The 18,970-nt window shown below is 41.1% G+C and overlaps 1 protein-coding gene across 1 annotated transcript in view; it reads right to left on the minus strand.

Annotated features, from left to right (window-relative positions):
• LOC136675566 (microtubule cross-linking factor 1-like) overlaps positions 1-18,970 on the minus strand; it is a 73,965-nt gene that overhangs the window by 50,429 nt on the left and 4,566 nt on the right. The window contains exon 3 of the mRNA XM_066652185.1: positions 18,461-18,619. Within this exon, the coding sequence (XP_066508282.1) occupies positions 18,461-18,619 (159 nt within the window). The remainder of the gene's footprint in view (positions 1-18,460; positions 18,620-18,970) is intronic.

Raw genomic sequence — 18,970 nt, forward strand, 5'->3', positions numbered from 1 at the left:
GCACAGTTCACACTCTGGCTGGTGAGGAGAGAAGGCCTCGGTGTTGGTAGTAAAATGTGTTTAGTGTGTAGGAGGAAGCCCTGATGAACTGGACCGAGTCTGCATAGGGAGAGAGTGTGTCTCTGTGGAGAACAGAGTGGCCTCTTGTTAGCCTCGAGGCTAACCAGCAGCAAACCACTTCCTGTTTCATTGTACATATCTGTCCTTAACTGCAGCTAGCTGTAATTTCAAAGTGAATTACCACAGTTACCCATAGTTACGCAGCTCTGAAAGGTGTTATTGGCATTGTGCTGTATAATGTGCTCTTCTCTGTTAAGAACATTATCTTCCTGCTATTTGCACTGAAGAATTAGCTCTAACAAAGCCAGAATCACATTTACATTAACCTTAGTATACATCACATTTCATTGCCAAAGTAAAATCCAAATGTTTTCCAGCAGAAGAGAAATGTGATTTGCCCTGAAACATGATTCATCAGGGCATCATTCTTATCTGCCCAATATAAGTGCTTTCTGCAGTTCTTTAGCAATCTGTGCTACAGGAGCTCTTCTGTAGCAGAGGACTAGACTGGATAGGCTTTGCTCCCCATAAGCATCAGTTGGCCTTGAGCACTTATTACCCTGTCAGTGCTTTACTGGTATGTCTTCCTTGGACAACTTTTGTTAGATACTAGCCACTGAATACCAGGAATACCTCACACGACCTGTCCCAGTCATCCAGCCATCACAATCTGGCTTTAAACAAAGTCACTCTTATTCTAATACCTGCCCCTATTTCCTGCTTCCAATATTAGCAATGTTTTCCATCAGTCTAAACCTCATAAACACTACAAATAAACATTTGCCCTATTTCACTATCATAAATATGCACAGACCAGTAGCAGCATAATGATGTCGTGTGCAAATGTCCTTGATTTCCATGACCTACAACAAAATAACAATTGAGCAAATAATAAACAGATTTTAAAAAATAACTCCGATATGCAAATGTGGCTAAAAACAATTGGAAGCTAAAAACCAAAGTTTATCAGGACTGCACAAGTCTTGCTGGTTGTGTGTCACGTTTGTACATCGATAGCAGAATTTGATTTTAAATATTTAAAAGCTAGCATTTTGAAAAGATATGCTAATCTGTGGTTGCTAGCTAATATGGCTAAAATCAAATAGAAGCTTGCAGCCAATAATATGCCTGTTTTTAAAGTTCTAATTTGTGCGTGTTCACTTTAATTAATTGTTAGCATTAACTTCTTTTACAGGCGTGGCATCACTGCTACCTTCTACATAGCAGACAGAGGTTCAATTCCCAGTGTGGGCAGAAATGCTCTGCTTTACCAGAAATAGTGTAATAGCTCCAAATAGCATATTTAAATTATTATGTTAATAATAATTGATGGCTATTTGCTAACATGGCTATTAAAAAATTGAAGCCACCAAGCATGACTGTATTGTCGAAAAGCTAGCTGGTAGATACAACCAGCTTTTTAGCATTCATTTTAGCTTTTAGCAACAGCACAAGCTTTTCAAGGAGCCAGACTACTCATGTTCCTTAGTCAATGTGACCTCAACAAATCCTGTTTTCTGGAGTATCAGTTCCCAGCAGTAGAGCTTACTCCACAGCACACGACACACCTGCCACAACTGATATATCACAAATCTCTGCCTCAGGGAACGTCCCGGCATTACAACATCTGCTTCAAAACACTACTTTTCTTAAAAGTAAAATTTGGAAAAGAAACGCTAAGCCCCCCCTCACCCCCAGAGGGGTGCTTAAGTCATCCCACTTCAACCTGCCTTCAGTGCCACTTTAAATTATATCAACTCTGAGAGAAAAAAAACCACATTCTGCTTTAAAGCAGGTTTGGCCCTGCACAAACTTTCTGATAACCAGGAGGAGGTGGAGGATGAGAAAAGTGTATATTCAATTGGCCCCAGACCCACAGAAAGACATTCATTTTCAATTACCCTGAAATGAGAAATGGAAAATATACAGAAGGGAGTGAAGTAGGTTATTAAAAAAGAGATAACGATTCTTCACAAGTCAACCCGCTATATCATTATCACCTCAGCTTTATTCGCACTCCTCCAGCTGTGACCTGCAGCACTGAAACCACATGCTTCACAGATACGGCCCAAAACCCAGTCCACAGATATTACTGATCATACCCTTTCATTTATTTCACTTCAGGTCCAGATGGCTATTATATATTATCATTTTTTATATATCTAGTATGTCCAGCTCCCATTCCTTTCAGGACACTTGCTATAAGCTTTTCAAGGAAATGTGTAGGGATGCATTTTTATTCCAAACCTCCAAAGTTCAGGCTTAGAAGTTAATAAATTTTTTCCTCAAGTTTTTCTGAACACACCTTTTCAAACCCATAGAGATGAGCTCTCCTCACTTTGGTAAAGGGAACGAAAACACTTGATCTACCATAGGGTGACCAGATCTGATATGGTGAAAAAGTGGACACGTCTCCGGGGGAGAGGGGGACGACGACTACTGACGTGACCAATTAAATGTTTACAGAGAAGGTTATCGACCAATAACGGTAGCTCTACAGTCAGACCGTCCAATCAGAAGATTTTAGGCTACTTCACCACGCCCCCTTCTCACTCAAGCGAACCAAACGGAGTAGGGGAGGGTGGGACTAGTTTGTGAACGAAACTTCTCGAAGTTCTATGTAAGCTCTAGAAAAACAAAATCCCGGACGTTTGTGAAATTCCGCCCGGACATTTTTTTAAGTCTAAAAAAGAGGACATGTCCGGGTAAAAGAGGATGTCTGATCACCCTATGCTACTAGGACTTGGATGTTTGTTAGGAGTCCCATTTGCTCTACGTATATTGTTTAATAACATACAGTGGTGTGAAAAAGTGTTTGCTCCCTTCATGATTTCTTATTTTTTCGCATGTTTGTCACTCTTAAATGTTTCTGTCACAGATCTACAAACAGAATGGACGCTCGCGGGTTTCCAGCAGGAACAGGTTTACTGAAGTTCAATTAACCATAAGAACACCACATTCCTCACAGACAGTCACCCGGAGGAAACCCACGCAGACACAGGGAGAACACACCACACTCCTCACAGACAGTCACCCGGAGGAAACCCACGCAGACACAGGGAGAACACACCACACTCCTCACAGACAGTCACCCGGAGCGGGAATCGAACCCACAACCTCCAGGCCCCTGGAGCCCCTTGATCACTTAAAGTGGCAGAGGAAGCCGGCTTTGTAAGTTGTCATTTAATGGTGGGTGAATTTTTGGGAAAGAAAAGAAAAAAAGAAAAAGAAAATGTATATATTTTCCCATAAGCAAACATGGCATAGTCCCAGCACTTGTCTGGATGCTAACAGTAGGTAGAAGCAGAAATATTTGGAAGGCAGAATGTGGTCAGGATTGAGAAGTAATGCCTTTAAAGTGAAAACATCAGTCTCCTGTTACTGGTGTATGGTTCTGATGTGTGTGTGTATGAAGATAAAGGCTGTGTTGCTGTTTATTGGGAGACAGGGGGATTCCTCTAAGCTTTTAATCTCTGACTGTGAGCCTGCAGGATCAGGGTGTTGTGTTTAACAGTGTCTTTGTGTACTACACATACATCTCTCATAGGGCTCAGTGTCTTTCTCTCTCTCTCTCTCTCTCTCTCTACCTTTCTATCAGTGTCTCTCACTCTGTTACTCTCCTGCTGTGACTCCAGAGACAAAACACAATGACACAATGAATGCCTTTCTCTAATTTGGGGGTCTGCAGGCCTCTGGAGAGTTGAGGGGGGAGATACTGTGTGTTGGCCTTTGGAAGGGGGATCAGTTTGACCCAGCTGGTTAATGAGAGGCTTGCCTTTGCCCCTATAGACCAACCTTCTCTCCCTCACCACCCACACACCCCCCACATCTGTGGGTCAGTGGAGTCCCCATTGTGAGTGTCTAATAAGGGGGTTGGATGTCTAATCAGACCGTCTGTGTGGCTCTATGGCAGTGGACAGCTGGTGCAGCAGACAAGCATCTTGGTTTGAATATTCAGGTCCAGCCACAGAGCACCATGCAATTCAAATAACAACATTTTAATCACATTTAAATTCATAACACACATTTTATATCAAACAACAGCAACAAAAGCAATAATACAATTATAGATGTTATATAATTCACGAAATTAATTAATTACATTTGTCTTATTTCAAATCAATAATTCAAATCTGACCCATCCTAAGGATATATTCCATTTACAAAGAGTGCATTGGCTCCAACTCCTCTACAACGATAGCATCTCACTCAAACAGGTGGAGGAGTTTTGTCACAAAGTACACTTTCAAGGAGAAGTGGAGTTTTCCACTCTACTACTGCTTTTGTTAGTTCGCTGGTCATTGATTTATACATAGTTCTCCTCATTAATTGTCACGTAATGTAATTAGTTTTGTGTTCTGTTCTGTATTGTTTCTTGTTTGTGCTCCCCTTGTCATGTGACTGTTCCCCCATCTTGTGTCTGCTTCCTGCTTGTTCCCAGGTCAACACACTTTCCTTGTGTTTCTGGTGTCACGTGTCTTAATTAGTGCCAAGGTGTTTCTTGTTTGTGTTGTCTGGATATAGTCCTTGTCAGTGTTTCATGGTTGTGGGTCTTTGTTGATGGATGGATGGATTTCATGTCTCTCTCTTGCCAAATTATATCTAGTTCTATGTTTAAAGCCTTGCTCTGTGTATAGCCACTTTGTTCTGTATAGTCCTTGTTTAGCGTTTAGCCTTGTTTAGCGTTTAGCATTTAGCCTTGTTTAGCATTTAGCCTTATTTAGCATTTAGCCTTGTTTAGTACTTAGCCTTGTTTAGTGTTTTGTACTTAGCCTTGTTTAGTGTTAGCCCCTTCTTTCTGTTTTTAGCCTCCTAGTCCTTATGCTTAGCTTCCCTCTGTCTAGTTTCCTTTTGGTTATTGTTAATAAAGTCTCCTGCACTTACCCCCTTACCTCACTCATTGAGCACTCTTACACACCCCACATTGTTACAATAATAGTAATGGTTTCAGTTTGAATGTATAAGTAAATAAATTTTGATAATTGTCAAGTCTGTCAAAGCAGCATATTTTTCAAATTAAAAAATCTAAAAAACAACATTAAAATAAAGGTTCACACTTCTACACAGTACACTAAAAATGACTACATCCAACCACAAAAATGTGATCCATTTATCTGTTGCACACAGACCAGTCTTTGACTATGAATCAGTTTAAACCCATGAAAACATTCAAAAGATTTTCTTCAGTAGCCCATGTTTGCACAGTCAAAATACATTCAAACAAGGTGCTTTTTTTTTAAAGCCACCAACATCAAAAATCTATTCTTTGAGATGCTGGTTATGAGATGTGAGTTCCTCTCATAAACCAGTTTAATTAACAGTAAGTGTCCAACTCTTGCTGGGTTGATTAAAGCTTCCTAGTCCAGGTGGAGCCACCATGTTGCTATATCTACTGCTCCCAGGCTTTAGTCCAGATGGCAGGCCGCTAACCAGGGCCCTGGGTGACATAATGGGGCTTAAACAGACATCTCATGGGGATAGTTCTGTCATGCTCTCGCAAACCCGTTTACATGACAACTTAGGTTTGATCTCCCTCAGTGCCAAGTGTTATGGAAAACAATACAATATGTCCAAATGTTGCCCCTTCACACCGATGTAGGACACAGTGATCTCAAGCTAAATCTTATAATATTATCATATTTAATGTCAGTGGAGAAGCTACAGAAGTGACCCCAGGTCAGTGTACAAGAGCTTCCTCTAAGCTGAAATAAAGACAGATGGTTAAACTCAACCCATTCCATCCATGATATAACATCAGAGAAGAATAAATCAAGTTTGGATTTGGAAAATGGACACTGGGCATTGTGGAAAATGGTAGATATGGTGACCGAAGATAAGTCCTGATGAGCACACTTGGTATTGAATATTAAATATTACGCAACTGGGAAAAATCCATTTCATCCCAAAGAGAAATTATAGCCATCTTTGTTTAAAGCGTCTACACAATATTGAGTGTGCAGTTTAAAGCATTACAGCACTCAGATAGATTATGTTAACAAATCTAGGCAAATTGGAAATAATTAGCTTGATTGCCAATCTCTCTTTCACTTGCATACAAAATAAACAACATTTAATATTAATTAAACACACTTAGTGAATATATTTTGACAGTTCTTCATTAGGTTCAAGAACATTTCTGAATATTCAGAAGACACACCATTGCAGGATGTTTATATCTACATTACACAACTATTTACCAGATGACAAACACCTCCCCTGATAGCTGAAATAACAGGATGGCAAAATGAGGAAGCGGAAGAGAGGAGTGGAGCCTTCGAGGAAAGCCAAATGGAGTTCAACCAAGCGAGAGACAGATTCATCTTAATTAGAACTGGCAGCTTAAAAAGCAGCTGAAGATCTGACAGTGGACATACAGTCTAGTCTGCGTTCCATAACAATCCTCCCATTCATCATCCATCCATCAATTTCACAAGAATGAGTTTAAAATGAAGGCAAATTTATCCACTAATCCATCAATCCAGCTATGAAAACAGGCCTGTTCTTTAATCTAGTCACATTTCCACTTTTAAAAATACAGTACAATTTGTAAGGACAGTGACAGACTGTTGGTTTTTTTCAGGATATTGAATTTAAAGGGAAGCCCAAACATGCAACATAAATTTTAGGTTTCTTGATGGTCAGCTTTATTGACGAACAGAAAATATTTACATGCAAATGGCACACCCAGAACCAGCCTTACATAATTTGCTAGCTATCAACTAATGATGCAAACACACACAAGTGTCCAGGGAACCACTGAGCAACCAGTATGCTAACTTTCCTGCTAATGCTGGATTAAGCTAATTTTACATTTGAGAAAAAATGTCACAGCACAGCAGCATAATACACATAATATTAAAATATTTTAAAATAAAAGAAGCTAGTTAGTATTGTTGATATTTTTATTGTGCTTCTTGCTTTGCCTTTATAGTAAATACAGTTATAAATGCTAACAAACCTTCTCACTGAGAAAATGTTGACACTGTTATTTTTCAGAACATTATCTCTGCCCCTCCACATCATCTTTCTATTTATACTTCTAAATCTAACACATTCTCCACAAACAACTACACAACTCAATTAGCACAGCGTGCTATCTTTCATTGTTAGCTACATACATTAGCACAGTGTTTTCAGTACAACCTTAAAGAAACAAACCTCGCCTACATTGACTGAGCAGAAAATGGTGAAAATAAAATTTGCTTTAGAACAACGACTTTAACGGGATACAATTAGGTTACAACCCTCTGCCCTGTGCCAAGTTGCAGTCACCAGCTCTTCTTAGACCTCCAGTGTTTCTGTGCTTCGTGTAAGGCTAAGAAATAGCTCCCTGCTTAAGTTCATATTTAGAAAGTGCTAATGCTAGGTGCTATCACCAGAAAACAGCTCCTCAGACCCTTTTGAATTAGAGACAGAATTTAATTAACAGCAGGAACAGCACACTGATGTATTGAGCAGCTCTGAAAATTGAGGCCATGTGGTTTACTGCTCAAACACTACATTTCTAAGCAAGTGTATCAGGCCTTGCTAATGGATTGCTGCTTTGGAATGGATACTGAAATAAGGAGCAGGGGCCTTAATGCTTTAAATCTGAAATTGCTGGGTTGAGTCTAAATTTACATCAACTATTGATTCAGTGATTTGAAGGACAGATTGAAAGGAGGCAGCAAAGTATGCAGAGCAACTGGTGGTCTGTAAGAACGGTATGAAAAGCACTTCAGTGTGCTCTTGTATGGTCAGTGGAGCTGGGAGAATGGGCAGTGAATATAGGAACAATAAGGTGGCCATAATGTGGTTGACTGTTGTATATCATATGATCTCTTATCTTACACATATATCTTATGCGGTGTATTATGCGTCCATCTCCATATTACTGCAGGCTCTTGCACTGATCTTCTTTCACACAGCTAATGGTTTCTTGTTATAGAGGAAGCTCTTGGAGGAAATGGATTTTGCCACATTATTACTGTTTTGTTAGCTTGTTGCTCATTGATTTATTCATAGCTCCCCAGCTGTCTTCTGAGGGAGCTGGAGAAAGCACTTTAAAAGTTATATTTGAAAGAGAAGGTGAATGAAAACCAAGTCAAAACGGTTCATCTAATTCAGCTCTGTAGATATCGTTCTCACCGTTTACACATTCACACGCTCACTCATTTCAAACACACTCACTAGAGTAAACAATAAACCTCTCTGACTCAGTCTCAAATGAAATGTAAATATTAACGGCTGTTCAAATTTATCTCACCATCACATCCTTTCACAATGGAAGCAAACGCTGCTTATGCACAATCCAAACTGTTTACTTTTGCCAATGGATTTTAAATAGGTTACACTAATGGAACTAAATCTTTGGAGAAGGCTGTTATTGACTGTCTGTACGAGGAACTATGAGGAAAAGAATGTCTACTGATATAATGCAATATGAGCAAATATCCATATCACAATAAGAGACAATAACTAAATCACAGGGTGACATGGCATTAAACATTAAACATTACGGTACACAATTAACACACACATGTTAAAGATGCTTTTTTGTTGGAACATTCTTTGAGGTTTTGATTGTATTCAACTCTGTTAACAAAGTTTCTGAGGTCAGTTATTGAGTTAGATATTAGCTGGGGATCTGAAAAATACCAATCTAACTCATCCCAAATATATTGGATGTTACTTCATCACTCTAGAGAGCACATTGCCACTGGGGGGCTCTCTCTAACTGAGTCTTAGCATTGAGCATGGTGAGCTAAGGCTCATGTGCAACTGCTCCAGAGTGTCACATATCAGTTCATGTATTTCTATGGAGGATAGGGAAGCTGTGTTTGCACAATTAAATGACAGTGTTCAAAACACGTTCCAGTTTTACCAAGATATTTTGGACAATTTTTGGGAATAAGGCCCTTTGCGCTTCCAGCATTACTGTGCCCCAGTGCATAAATCAAGATTCATAAAGGCCTAGTTGGGCGTGAGCCCTGACCTCGACCTCATCTAACACCTGTGGGATGAATTAGAACAGAGATTAGGACCTAGGCCCTCTCATCCAACAACAGTACTTGACCTCACAACTGTGCTTCTGGTTGAATGGACAAACATTTCCACAGACACTCTACAAAATCGCCTTCCTAAAAGAGTGAAAGCTGTTGTAGCTGCTGCAAAGGGGGTGGATTATGTATAAAGAATGGGATGTCATAAAAACCCCTGTAGGGTGTAGTGTGTGGGTGTCCCAATACTTTTGCGTATGTAGTGTAGCTACTGAAGGTGAGGCTGGTGAAAAGTGAGAGTGTAAGAAACAGAGCATTTTACAGTTTTCTTTTGTTCCCCCTCTGCTTTTCACATCAAAGCCAGAGCTGATGCGGCAATTACAGCACTGTGCTTTAGGATAAGAACATCTCCTCATTGCACACCTCCCGCAGCACATACGCAGGGGGACTCATCCTTTGAAAAACAAACATCTAAACACAGAAAGCACACTCTACTGTGCACCCTTGAGTGGATATTCAGAAATACACTACACAGACATTTTCTAAGGTTACTTTCGCTCACCAAAACACATCACTGAAATGTACAACTCACAGAGTGTGGGTTCACTTCATTCTCATTCTCTTAGGTCACTGATGGCAGAAATCTCATCTTACATTTTGTTTAATAAGTTATTCTTCTGTGTATAGCTGGAGCATAAGTACATGCATCCTGATATGGCCAGGCTCCCCCCAATTTCTGACCACAGACAGTCACCCGGAGGAAACCCACACAGACACAGGGAGAACACACTACTAATTTTTTAAACTAATATTATTAAATCTGAAATCTGAAATCTGAAAGTAATCATGTTTTATATGACATTCAGAAATGACTAACATCTTCAATGGATATAAATAGTATATCTATCACAAACTGACAATAATAACTCCAGGTTTTAAAGGCAGACCCCCTCATGCTCTCCCTAGCCCTCCCCCTTCCACTAGGGGAGATGGAGAGAAGACACTAACTAGGTCAATGAGATTCCTTCTCCCTAAAACACCAGCAATATCAGGAAGAGGGTTCCTCCAGTACCTCTGTATCTAGGGCTGCACTGAAACCGATGTTTATCTCCTGTTCTGTGTCTTTTGATGAATTGAACTATCACACATGGCATAGAAAACATAAAATAAGAACAGACAATCAGGAGCCGTTGCATATGAACCCAATTTCACCAAACATTGGCAAATGGGATTAAAGCCATCAGGCATTGGGCTGTGAAGCTGTGGAACTGCATTTTCTGGAATAATGGAGCGCCATCATATAAATACCTTTGGGATGAATTGGAGTGGGGTTTGTGATTGAGAACTAATCATCCAACATCAGTAACTTGATTAACTAATGTCCTGGTAGCTAAATAATGTCCCCACTGTAATGCTCCAACATCAAGCCTCCTCAGAACAGAAGAATGTATTCTGTGAACACAATGAGTGTGCTAGCAGCCAGCTAACACCGCAGTATTAGTTATAGAACCATAGTAATGTCTTGCAATGGGCATATGGACCTAGAGTGTAAATACACGAACACATGGAAGCTGCACTACCCACAGAGCAGCAACACATGGACTTATACACTGTTTACAACCAACCCCCCAATTGTTACAACAACAAAATAAACCTATTAGAGTCTCTCTCTCTCTCTCTCTCTCCTCTCTCTTACTCACACATTCAGAATCATGCATTCTTTCTTCCTCTCCCTCTGTGTCTCTATCTCTCTCCTTCCTCCTCCCCTGTGAAAGCTAAACCTGCCAAGAGGTTTCATAACAGTCCGCACTGTTGGATTAATGTTGATCTCCGTGCCAAGCCTACTGTGAGCTGTGCGCTGGGCTGAAACCCTCACTCATCCACCAGATAGCAAGTCTATATACAGCTCCATACCATCCTAAACACTTAGGATGTTTAGAGCACACTCCAGGATTCATTACAACTAAAGGAGCAGTAAGTCCTCTGTTAAGCAAGCAGTCTTTATGAAAGTGATTTTTTAATATTATTCATTTTGATTTTGCAACTCACATGTGATGAACAAAAAATGGCTCTGTAGTCCAGGAAAGAATCAGTGTACGAGTCTTAGAGTGGGTTCCCCACATGGGGGTCGCCATGTTTAAAATAGGCTTAGTACAGAATCTCGGACACATCAAGGCCACTAGGTGTCAGTGTAATGGCATTATAATGTTTCATACATTAAAACAACACCAAGGTCAGTGATTATTTACTTGTTGGAATATCTTAGTTAATCTCTTAAATTACAAGGAATTCATTCATTCATTATCTGTAACCCTTATCCAGTTCAGGGTCGCGGTGGGTCCAGAGTCCGGTGACAGACAGTCACCTCACACTTTTGAGTCGCAAATCCACCTACCAATGTGTGTTTTTGGACTGTGGGAGGAAACCGGAGCACCCGGAGGAAACCCACGCGGACACAGGGAGAACACACCACACTCCTCACAGACAGTCACCCGGAGGAAACCCACGCAGACACAGGGAGAACACACCACACTCCTCACAGACAGTAACCTGCTGCGCCACCGTGCCGCCCATTACAAGGAATTGAATTCCTTAATTTCATATATGGGATTACATATGAATTTTATATGTAATAAATAAAAAATGAACTGCAGTTTAAGGTATAATTGTATTACTGTTGGAATAAAACTGTGCCTCTCTTTGTGTAGATTTTCATGTGAAAACGTCAGCTGCACCTTGTGTGAAAATGTCATAATAAATGAACCAGTAGAACTGATAGCCTTTTTCATTAGTTTACCATCAACATTAAAAACAGCTTTCTTTCTAGTGAAAAGTTACCAATTACGAGATACAAGGATTTGACTCAACAGCAAAGATTTGTATTACAAATGCTAATAAAGACAGCAATGAATTAAAGTTGAGTGCCAGTTAGCACATCATGCTAACTAGCACTACAACATGTCTTTCACTGAGTCACATTAGCATGTTCAGCTGAACTAATCCCTTTAATCCTGCAGAGACACTAATGTCATGGACATGCTTCCTTAGCCACAGTGATCCACAATATCCAGCACGATATCTGGGTTTAGGGACAGGGTTCCACGTGGTCCATGAGGCTGTATCTCTGGTAGCACAATCAGACCAATGGTACCCCGTAATAAAAATGTAATTTTAAAAGCATAAACCTGTGGAAAATATTTGTAATCAGCTGAAACAGTTCAGTGAACTGGAAGGCCTACTGATATAGTGATGTAGCACAGCGTCCCTGATTCCCCACAACCAAACAACAGCAGATAAAGCACATGTATCAGAGGAGTCCAAACAGCTAACAACAGCACTGTAAGTCAACTCGGCTAGTTCTAGCCTAGGCAGCACCACACTTAAGCATCGCCAGCACATCAGCTAAGACCCAGACGACAGAGTGATAACGTAATTCTACCATGATGTGCATCAGCAGAGACATGCTACTGCCAGGACGGCAAGAAACACAGTCACAAAGTCACAGGCCTCAGGATAAAGGTTTTATTCTTAAAGGCTAAGCACCAGTGATATGAAAGTGTAAAACAAATAAATAAAGTGGAATTTGAGTTCCTAACGTGTGTTTATTGATAGTCAGAAAACATGTTATTTCTTACTAATTCAAGGAATAAGGTTTATTCCCCCAATAGGCGTCTTGCCTGTGACGTAGATGGTGGACAACAACTCTAGAAGCTGCACTTAATTTAATGCAAAATGACGAAAAGGTGTGTTGTTTTTGGCTGCAATCATTCAATGTACAGTGGGACATCTGTGCACAAATGGCCCAAAGATCCCAAAAAAATCCAGAAAATGGACTAAATTTGTCAACTTTAAACGGGCACTTTGGAAAGGACCATCCGCTCACTCCGTTATCTGTAGCTCATTTCACTGGCGCTTTTCCAACAATATGGGCATGTAAGGACACCAACGAAAGGTGTTCAAGAGCCTCTGTAACATGGAGGTAAACAGGGTAAGGACACTCACTTCGCCTGTTTTAGTTGGTGTTAGTTAACGTTAGCTTGACTCGCTAAACTCGGTGTCTCAGATTATACTCGGCTACGTAGCTGCATTACGGAGGTTTATAGTGTCGGATGAATTCGAGTTCGACTTCGATCACATTTACAAGAATAACGGTACCTCTACATTTGAGTTTAGCTTATTGCTAGGCTATTGTCATGAATAATGTTGGTTATTTAGCTAGATACTGTCATAACAGTCAGTCATAACGGTGTTTTACCGCGGCGTTGTTCAGCTGTTGTCCACCAGTGACGTCACGGTCGCGTTCAAGAATTTCCGTAGCGAGCTCGGGTTTTTCCATCAATTTAATAAAATTGTCAGTTTTAAAGCAAATTAAGCTGCTATTTTCATTTTAATTCATACTTATATCTGTCAGTAACTACAATAATGTGAAATATTCATGGAGGTCCATTAAGTGGTGCCTGGCTTTTAAACCTTCTTAAAAGGGTAAAAAATATTGTTTAATAATATAACTTTTTTATCACACACAAATCAAAGTAAACGTAGTTTTTACTCTAACTGGATTACAATGACTAAGAATATAAACAGGTTTTATTTGCGTAATGATGAACAAACCATAAGCTGTGCATCCCTTCTACATTGTTTAATTTCTCTGCAGAGAGACAACAATCTTTTTCGGTTCACCTCCATTCAACAGAGCAGTAACCTATGTGTCTCGGCTGGATCAGGTTTCGTTGACATCCGATGTGTGAAAGTGATATTTTTAGTGAAGAGCATTGCTGTCAGGGTAGGTCTCAGGGTGGACTGGGTCCTGTTAGCCCGGATTAACCACATTCCAGTCAGTTTAGGATTCCCTTCCCTGTGTGCCTGAGACAAACCTTCATAGAACATTCACACAGTTAACCGCAGGCACTCGATGTATCGAATTTCAAAGCTGTGGAATTTAGTCAAGGTGACTCTTGCTTTTTATGGCCAATTATGATATAAATAACATTATTTTTTTTTAAATGGGGTTTATTTAAAATTATCTTAGTGGTTACTCTATTACATTCCTAAATAAACTTTATTTAAAAGTACAGGAATTAAATAAAGTGCTTCAAAGAGATACAGTCTACAGCCGAACATTTGTAAGCACCTACTATTCTAACAGTTTTAGGCAGTTTGTCCTCATTACTGCAACTCACCAGATACACTGCTGCATAGGACAGTGATGAAAGGCTTTATACCTTTCTAGCCGACACTTGGCATTCAACAACTTAGGCTCATGTGCGTCTGATCCAGAGCACTGCATTTTCTTTAATGCTTTTGTGAGTGCACTACTGAATGTCTATGTCCACAGTGTGTGTGTTTTTTTACAAATTATAGAGTCTGGAAAAAAAAGAAGACAAAAGCTAAACGAACCATGAATAATTACACCATGACATATTTGTAAAGCTGCAGCTTTTAAAGGCTAAGCACCAGCGATATGAAAGTGTCAAACAAATAAATCCAGTGGAATTTGAGTTCCTAACTTGTGTTTATTGATAGTCAGAAAACATGTTATTTCTTACTAATTCAAGGAATAAGGTTTAAAAGACCGTTGGTCCCCCCCCCCCCAACGGTGTTCGGAAACTCTAATAGGCGTCTTGCCTGTGACGTAGATGGTGGACAACAACTCTAGAAGTCGCACTTAATTTAATGCAAAATGACGAAAAGGTGTGTTGTTTTTGGCTGCAATCATTCAATGTACAGTGGGACATCTGTGCACAAATGGCCCAAAGATCCCAAAATATCCAGAAAATGGACTAAATTTGTCAACTTTAAACGGACACTTTGGAAAGGACCATCCGCTCACTCCGTTATCTGTAGCTCATTTCACTGGCGCTTTTCCAACAATATGGGCATGTAAGGACACCAACGAAAGGTGTTCAAGAGCCTCTGTAACATGGAGGTAAACAGGGTAAGGACACTCACTTCGCCTGTTTTAGTTGGTGTTAGTTAACGTTAGCTTGACTTGCTAAACTCGGTGGCTCAGATTATACTCGGCTACGTAGCTGCATTACGGAGGTTTATAGTGTCGGATGAATTCGAGTTCGACTTCGATCACATTTACAAGAATAACGGTACCTCTACATTTGAGTTTAGCTTATTGCTAGGCTATTGTCATGAATAATGTTGGTTATTTAGCTAGATACTGTCATAACAGTCAGTCATAACGGTGTTTTACCGCGGCGTTGTTCAGCTGTTGTCCACCAGTGACGTCACGGTCGCGTTCAAGAATTTCCGTAGAGAGCTCGGGTTTTTCCGTCAGTTTAATAAAATTGTCAGTTTTAAAGCAAATTAAGCTGCTATTTTCATTTTAATTCATACTTATATCTGTCAGTAACTACAATAATGTGAAATATTCATGGAGGTCCATTAAGTGGTGCTTAGCCTTTAAATAACAGAGCAAGTGTAAATAGTTCCCTCATGATTTCCGTGTCATACATTTCTTTATCTTAGAAAATAAAAATGATAAATTACTGATCTCTATTAACGATGCGTCAGTCTCAGCCAGTGTCCGAACTGAATTGAGTCACTGTGTGGTTCCAGATTTACTCTCTTACAAGCCACTGTCCGTGCTGGCCCTCAGAGAGACATAAAATATTCAGGTAAATCATGTGCCAAACAGTACAGTTCAGAGCAGCAGTCTATATAGGACACTAAATTATTCCTCATTCCAAACATGTACAACATCTGTCTTCTTCCCCGCACCTCTAGCAGAGTGAGGTAGGAGGAGGCATGCACGGAGGGATGGAGGGATGAAGAGAGTCTCATGATGAATGGGAGAGAAGCTTGGAGTTTTCTGGGGCAAACCTGAGGTGTGTGTTCACATCAAACCTGAACAGTACAGACTCCTTCACTTCAGCTTTATTCTCCTTCCTCCCTCTCCCCACCCTGCTGCGTCTCTCACACTGACCCTGTAGGGAGCTCCACTACTTGGAGTTGGCAGTAGAGTGTGTGTGTGTGTGTGTGTGTGTGTGAAGGACACCACGCACATGTGCACACACACACACTCACACACACAGATCCATTTTACTATCCCTGCAGCAGATATGCGTGTGTTGTAAGTATTTGTGGAACGTTTTAAATTAGTCATGAAGAGAAGTAAAGAATAGATCCCTGCGTGCATCTGTAATGGTCATTAATGTCATTAGAGTGTTTTGAGTCACTACATTTGTATAATGCACTATGACCACATCAGTCAGTGTATAAAGACATCTGCAGTAGTGGGGCAGCTGTTTTGAAGGATTTCAAGCTGTTGTTGAAGCTTCTCTTGCTGTGATAGGTGCTGTCCCTGCAGGGTTTGCTGTTTCATACCGTCGCAGAACCAAAATAACCAAGGAGTGTTCTGGATAAGGGGACGGCACTTTAATAAAACACACTTTTCACCTAAGGGACTGCCTCATATTCAGCGCAAACAGAAACACAGTGTAGATAAAGGTATGAGAAAAAAAATAAAATCCACAGTCTAAACCTTGTCCAAAAAACAGATGGCTGTTGAATGATAAGGGGGAAATACGTGGAGGAGAGTAGTATGTGTGTGGGCTTAGAGGAAGTCCTTCATTAATCTGCTGAAACCTGTTTATCTGTTGATGACATACACCACTCAACGAACGTCTCACACCAGCCTCATATTGCTGCAGAGCTTCCTGGGTTTGTTCAGCCTCTCGTTTAATCTGAACAGAATCAAACACAACGCTCTCACCCATGGAAAGGTCTGCAGTAATGCATGACCCAGGCCCATAATCAGACAGCCATATGCTGGTGGTAAAAGGACTTAACGTTTATCAGAGCCACGCTGTTACTGCGTCTCAAAGGATTCCATGCTACAAAACATTGTCTGAACCTGGGACATGGGTTTAGCTCTAGTCTTCCACACCGGCTGTGATCCGCCTCTTCTCTGACAGTCTGCCGACTGCTGACTCGCGTTATGAGCCACGTCTACCCATGATGCTGTTCTTCCTGATTAGCTTAAGCTAACCTCCCTGGCCCAGAATAACTCTTTCTCATCCCATTACCCCACCGCACAGCTCTACAGCCTGTGAATGTACAAAAAGGGCCCAAGGCTGTACAAAGCTGATGAAGGACAAACGTCAGGAAAAACTATAAACGCTAGCAGACTTTTTAAAGCTACCATCTTTATGTGTTTTTATCTCATTCTCATTGTGTTTCATTCATTTTCTGTAACCCTTATCCAGTTCAGGGTCACGGTGGGTCCAGAGCCTACCTGGAATCATTGGACGCAAGGAGGGAATACACCCTGGAGGGGGCGCCAGTCCTTCACAGGGCAACACACACACTCATACATTCACTCACACACTCACACCTACGGACACATTTGAGTCGCCAATTCACCTACCAATGTGTGTTTTTGGACTGTGGGAGGAAACCAGAGCACCTGGAGGAAACCCACGCGGACACAGGGAGAACACACCACACTCCTCACAGACAGTCACCCGGAGGAAACCCACGCAGACACAGGGAAAACACACCACACTCCTCACAGACAGTCACCCGGAGGAAACCCACGCAGACACAGGGAAAACACACCACACTCCTCACAGACAGTCACCCGGAGGAAACCCACGCAGACACAGGGAGAACACACCAACTCCTCACAGACAGTCACCCGGAGGAAACCCACGCAGACACAGGGAAAACACACCACACTCCTCACAGACAGTCACCCAGAGGAAACCCACCCAGACACAGAGAGAACACACCACACTCCTCACAGACAGTCACCCGGAGCGGGAATCGAACCCACAACCTCCAGGTCCCTGGAGCTGTGTGACTGCGACACTACCTGCTGCGCCACCGTGCCGCCCCTCATTGTGTTTGTTTTGTTCAATTATCATAATAAACGTTTTAAATGTTTCTTTTCTTCCCTGTTTAGCTGTGTTTTGTTCCTCAACCAGTTGAGATATGATGCATGTAGCGCTCCTGTATCTTTTGTACTGCTTGTAATGCAGTATCAGGCTCAACACACTTGCAGGAGAACACTACATTTAGTTGATTCCATGCTAATTTACAATCTGATTTACACCCGCCATTGGCTTTAAAGCAACACTTGGGCCTAGGTGGTGATTCCTACCCTCCTCCAGAAGTTACATAGTGTATTTTCTGCAGTGCCGAGCCTGGAGTAGTGATGACAGACACTGTTCTCCCTGTTACATGTCACTGGATCGTCACAGTGGTTTTGAAGCTGTATTTTTAAGGTAAAAACACCTACTACTGCCATTTTCAAAATCCCGCCTTAAGCACAGCAATTAATGGTACAAATCCCTTAAGTTCCAACTCCTCCCTCCCCCCTCACCCTGAACATCCTCTCTCTCTAAAGACTTAAACCTGTTGAACCTGAAGAGACCAGCTCTCTGGAACTGAAGATTCTGACCGCTCCGTACCTCTTTGACTCTCTCCAGCTCGTTGTGAAGGGCCTGTTTGGAGATCTCCACCTCAATGATCTTCTGTCTGAGCATTTCGTTCTCATCCTCCGCCCGTGTGCGTTTGTCCTCCACGCTCTCCAGCTCATTGTGCAGACGCACAGACACGTCTTTGGCCACCTGCAGTCAGACGGACAGACTTATGTTGACGATTGCAGTAAAATGCTTTGGGGATTTCTCCTCTTTTTGGAAGTTCTAAATTGTTCTCGAATGTTCTCCCACTTTCACAATGTTCTACAATATGTACACCGTTCTAGAACCTTCTCCCACATTTTTCTAGAATTTTTTTCGCCGATAACTGTGTCTAGAATGTTTTTCCCAATTTCACTGTTCCAGAATATTCTTTCTCTGTTAATAATGTTCTGAAATTATGTAAATCTCTAGAAATGGTTAACATCTGTTGGATAGTGATAGTTTCACTGTTCCTGAACATGTTTATTCTGCAAAATATATGAGACAGAGGTAACAGGT

This window comes from Hoplias malabaricus, chromosome X1 (genome assembly GCF_029633855.1).
Source record: "Hoplias malabaricus isolate fHopMal1 chromosome X1, fHopMal1.hap1, whole genome shotgun sequence".
Taxonomy (NCBI): Eukaryota; Metazoa; Chordata; class Actinopteri; order Characiformes; family Erythrinidae; genus Hoplias; species Hoplias malabaricus.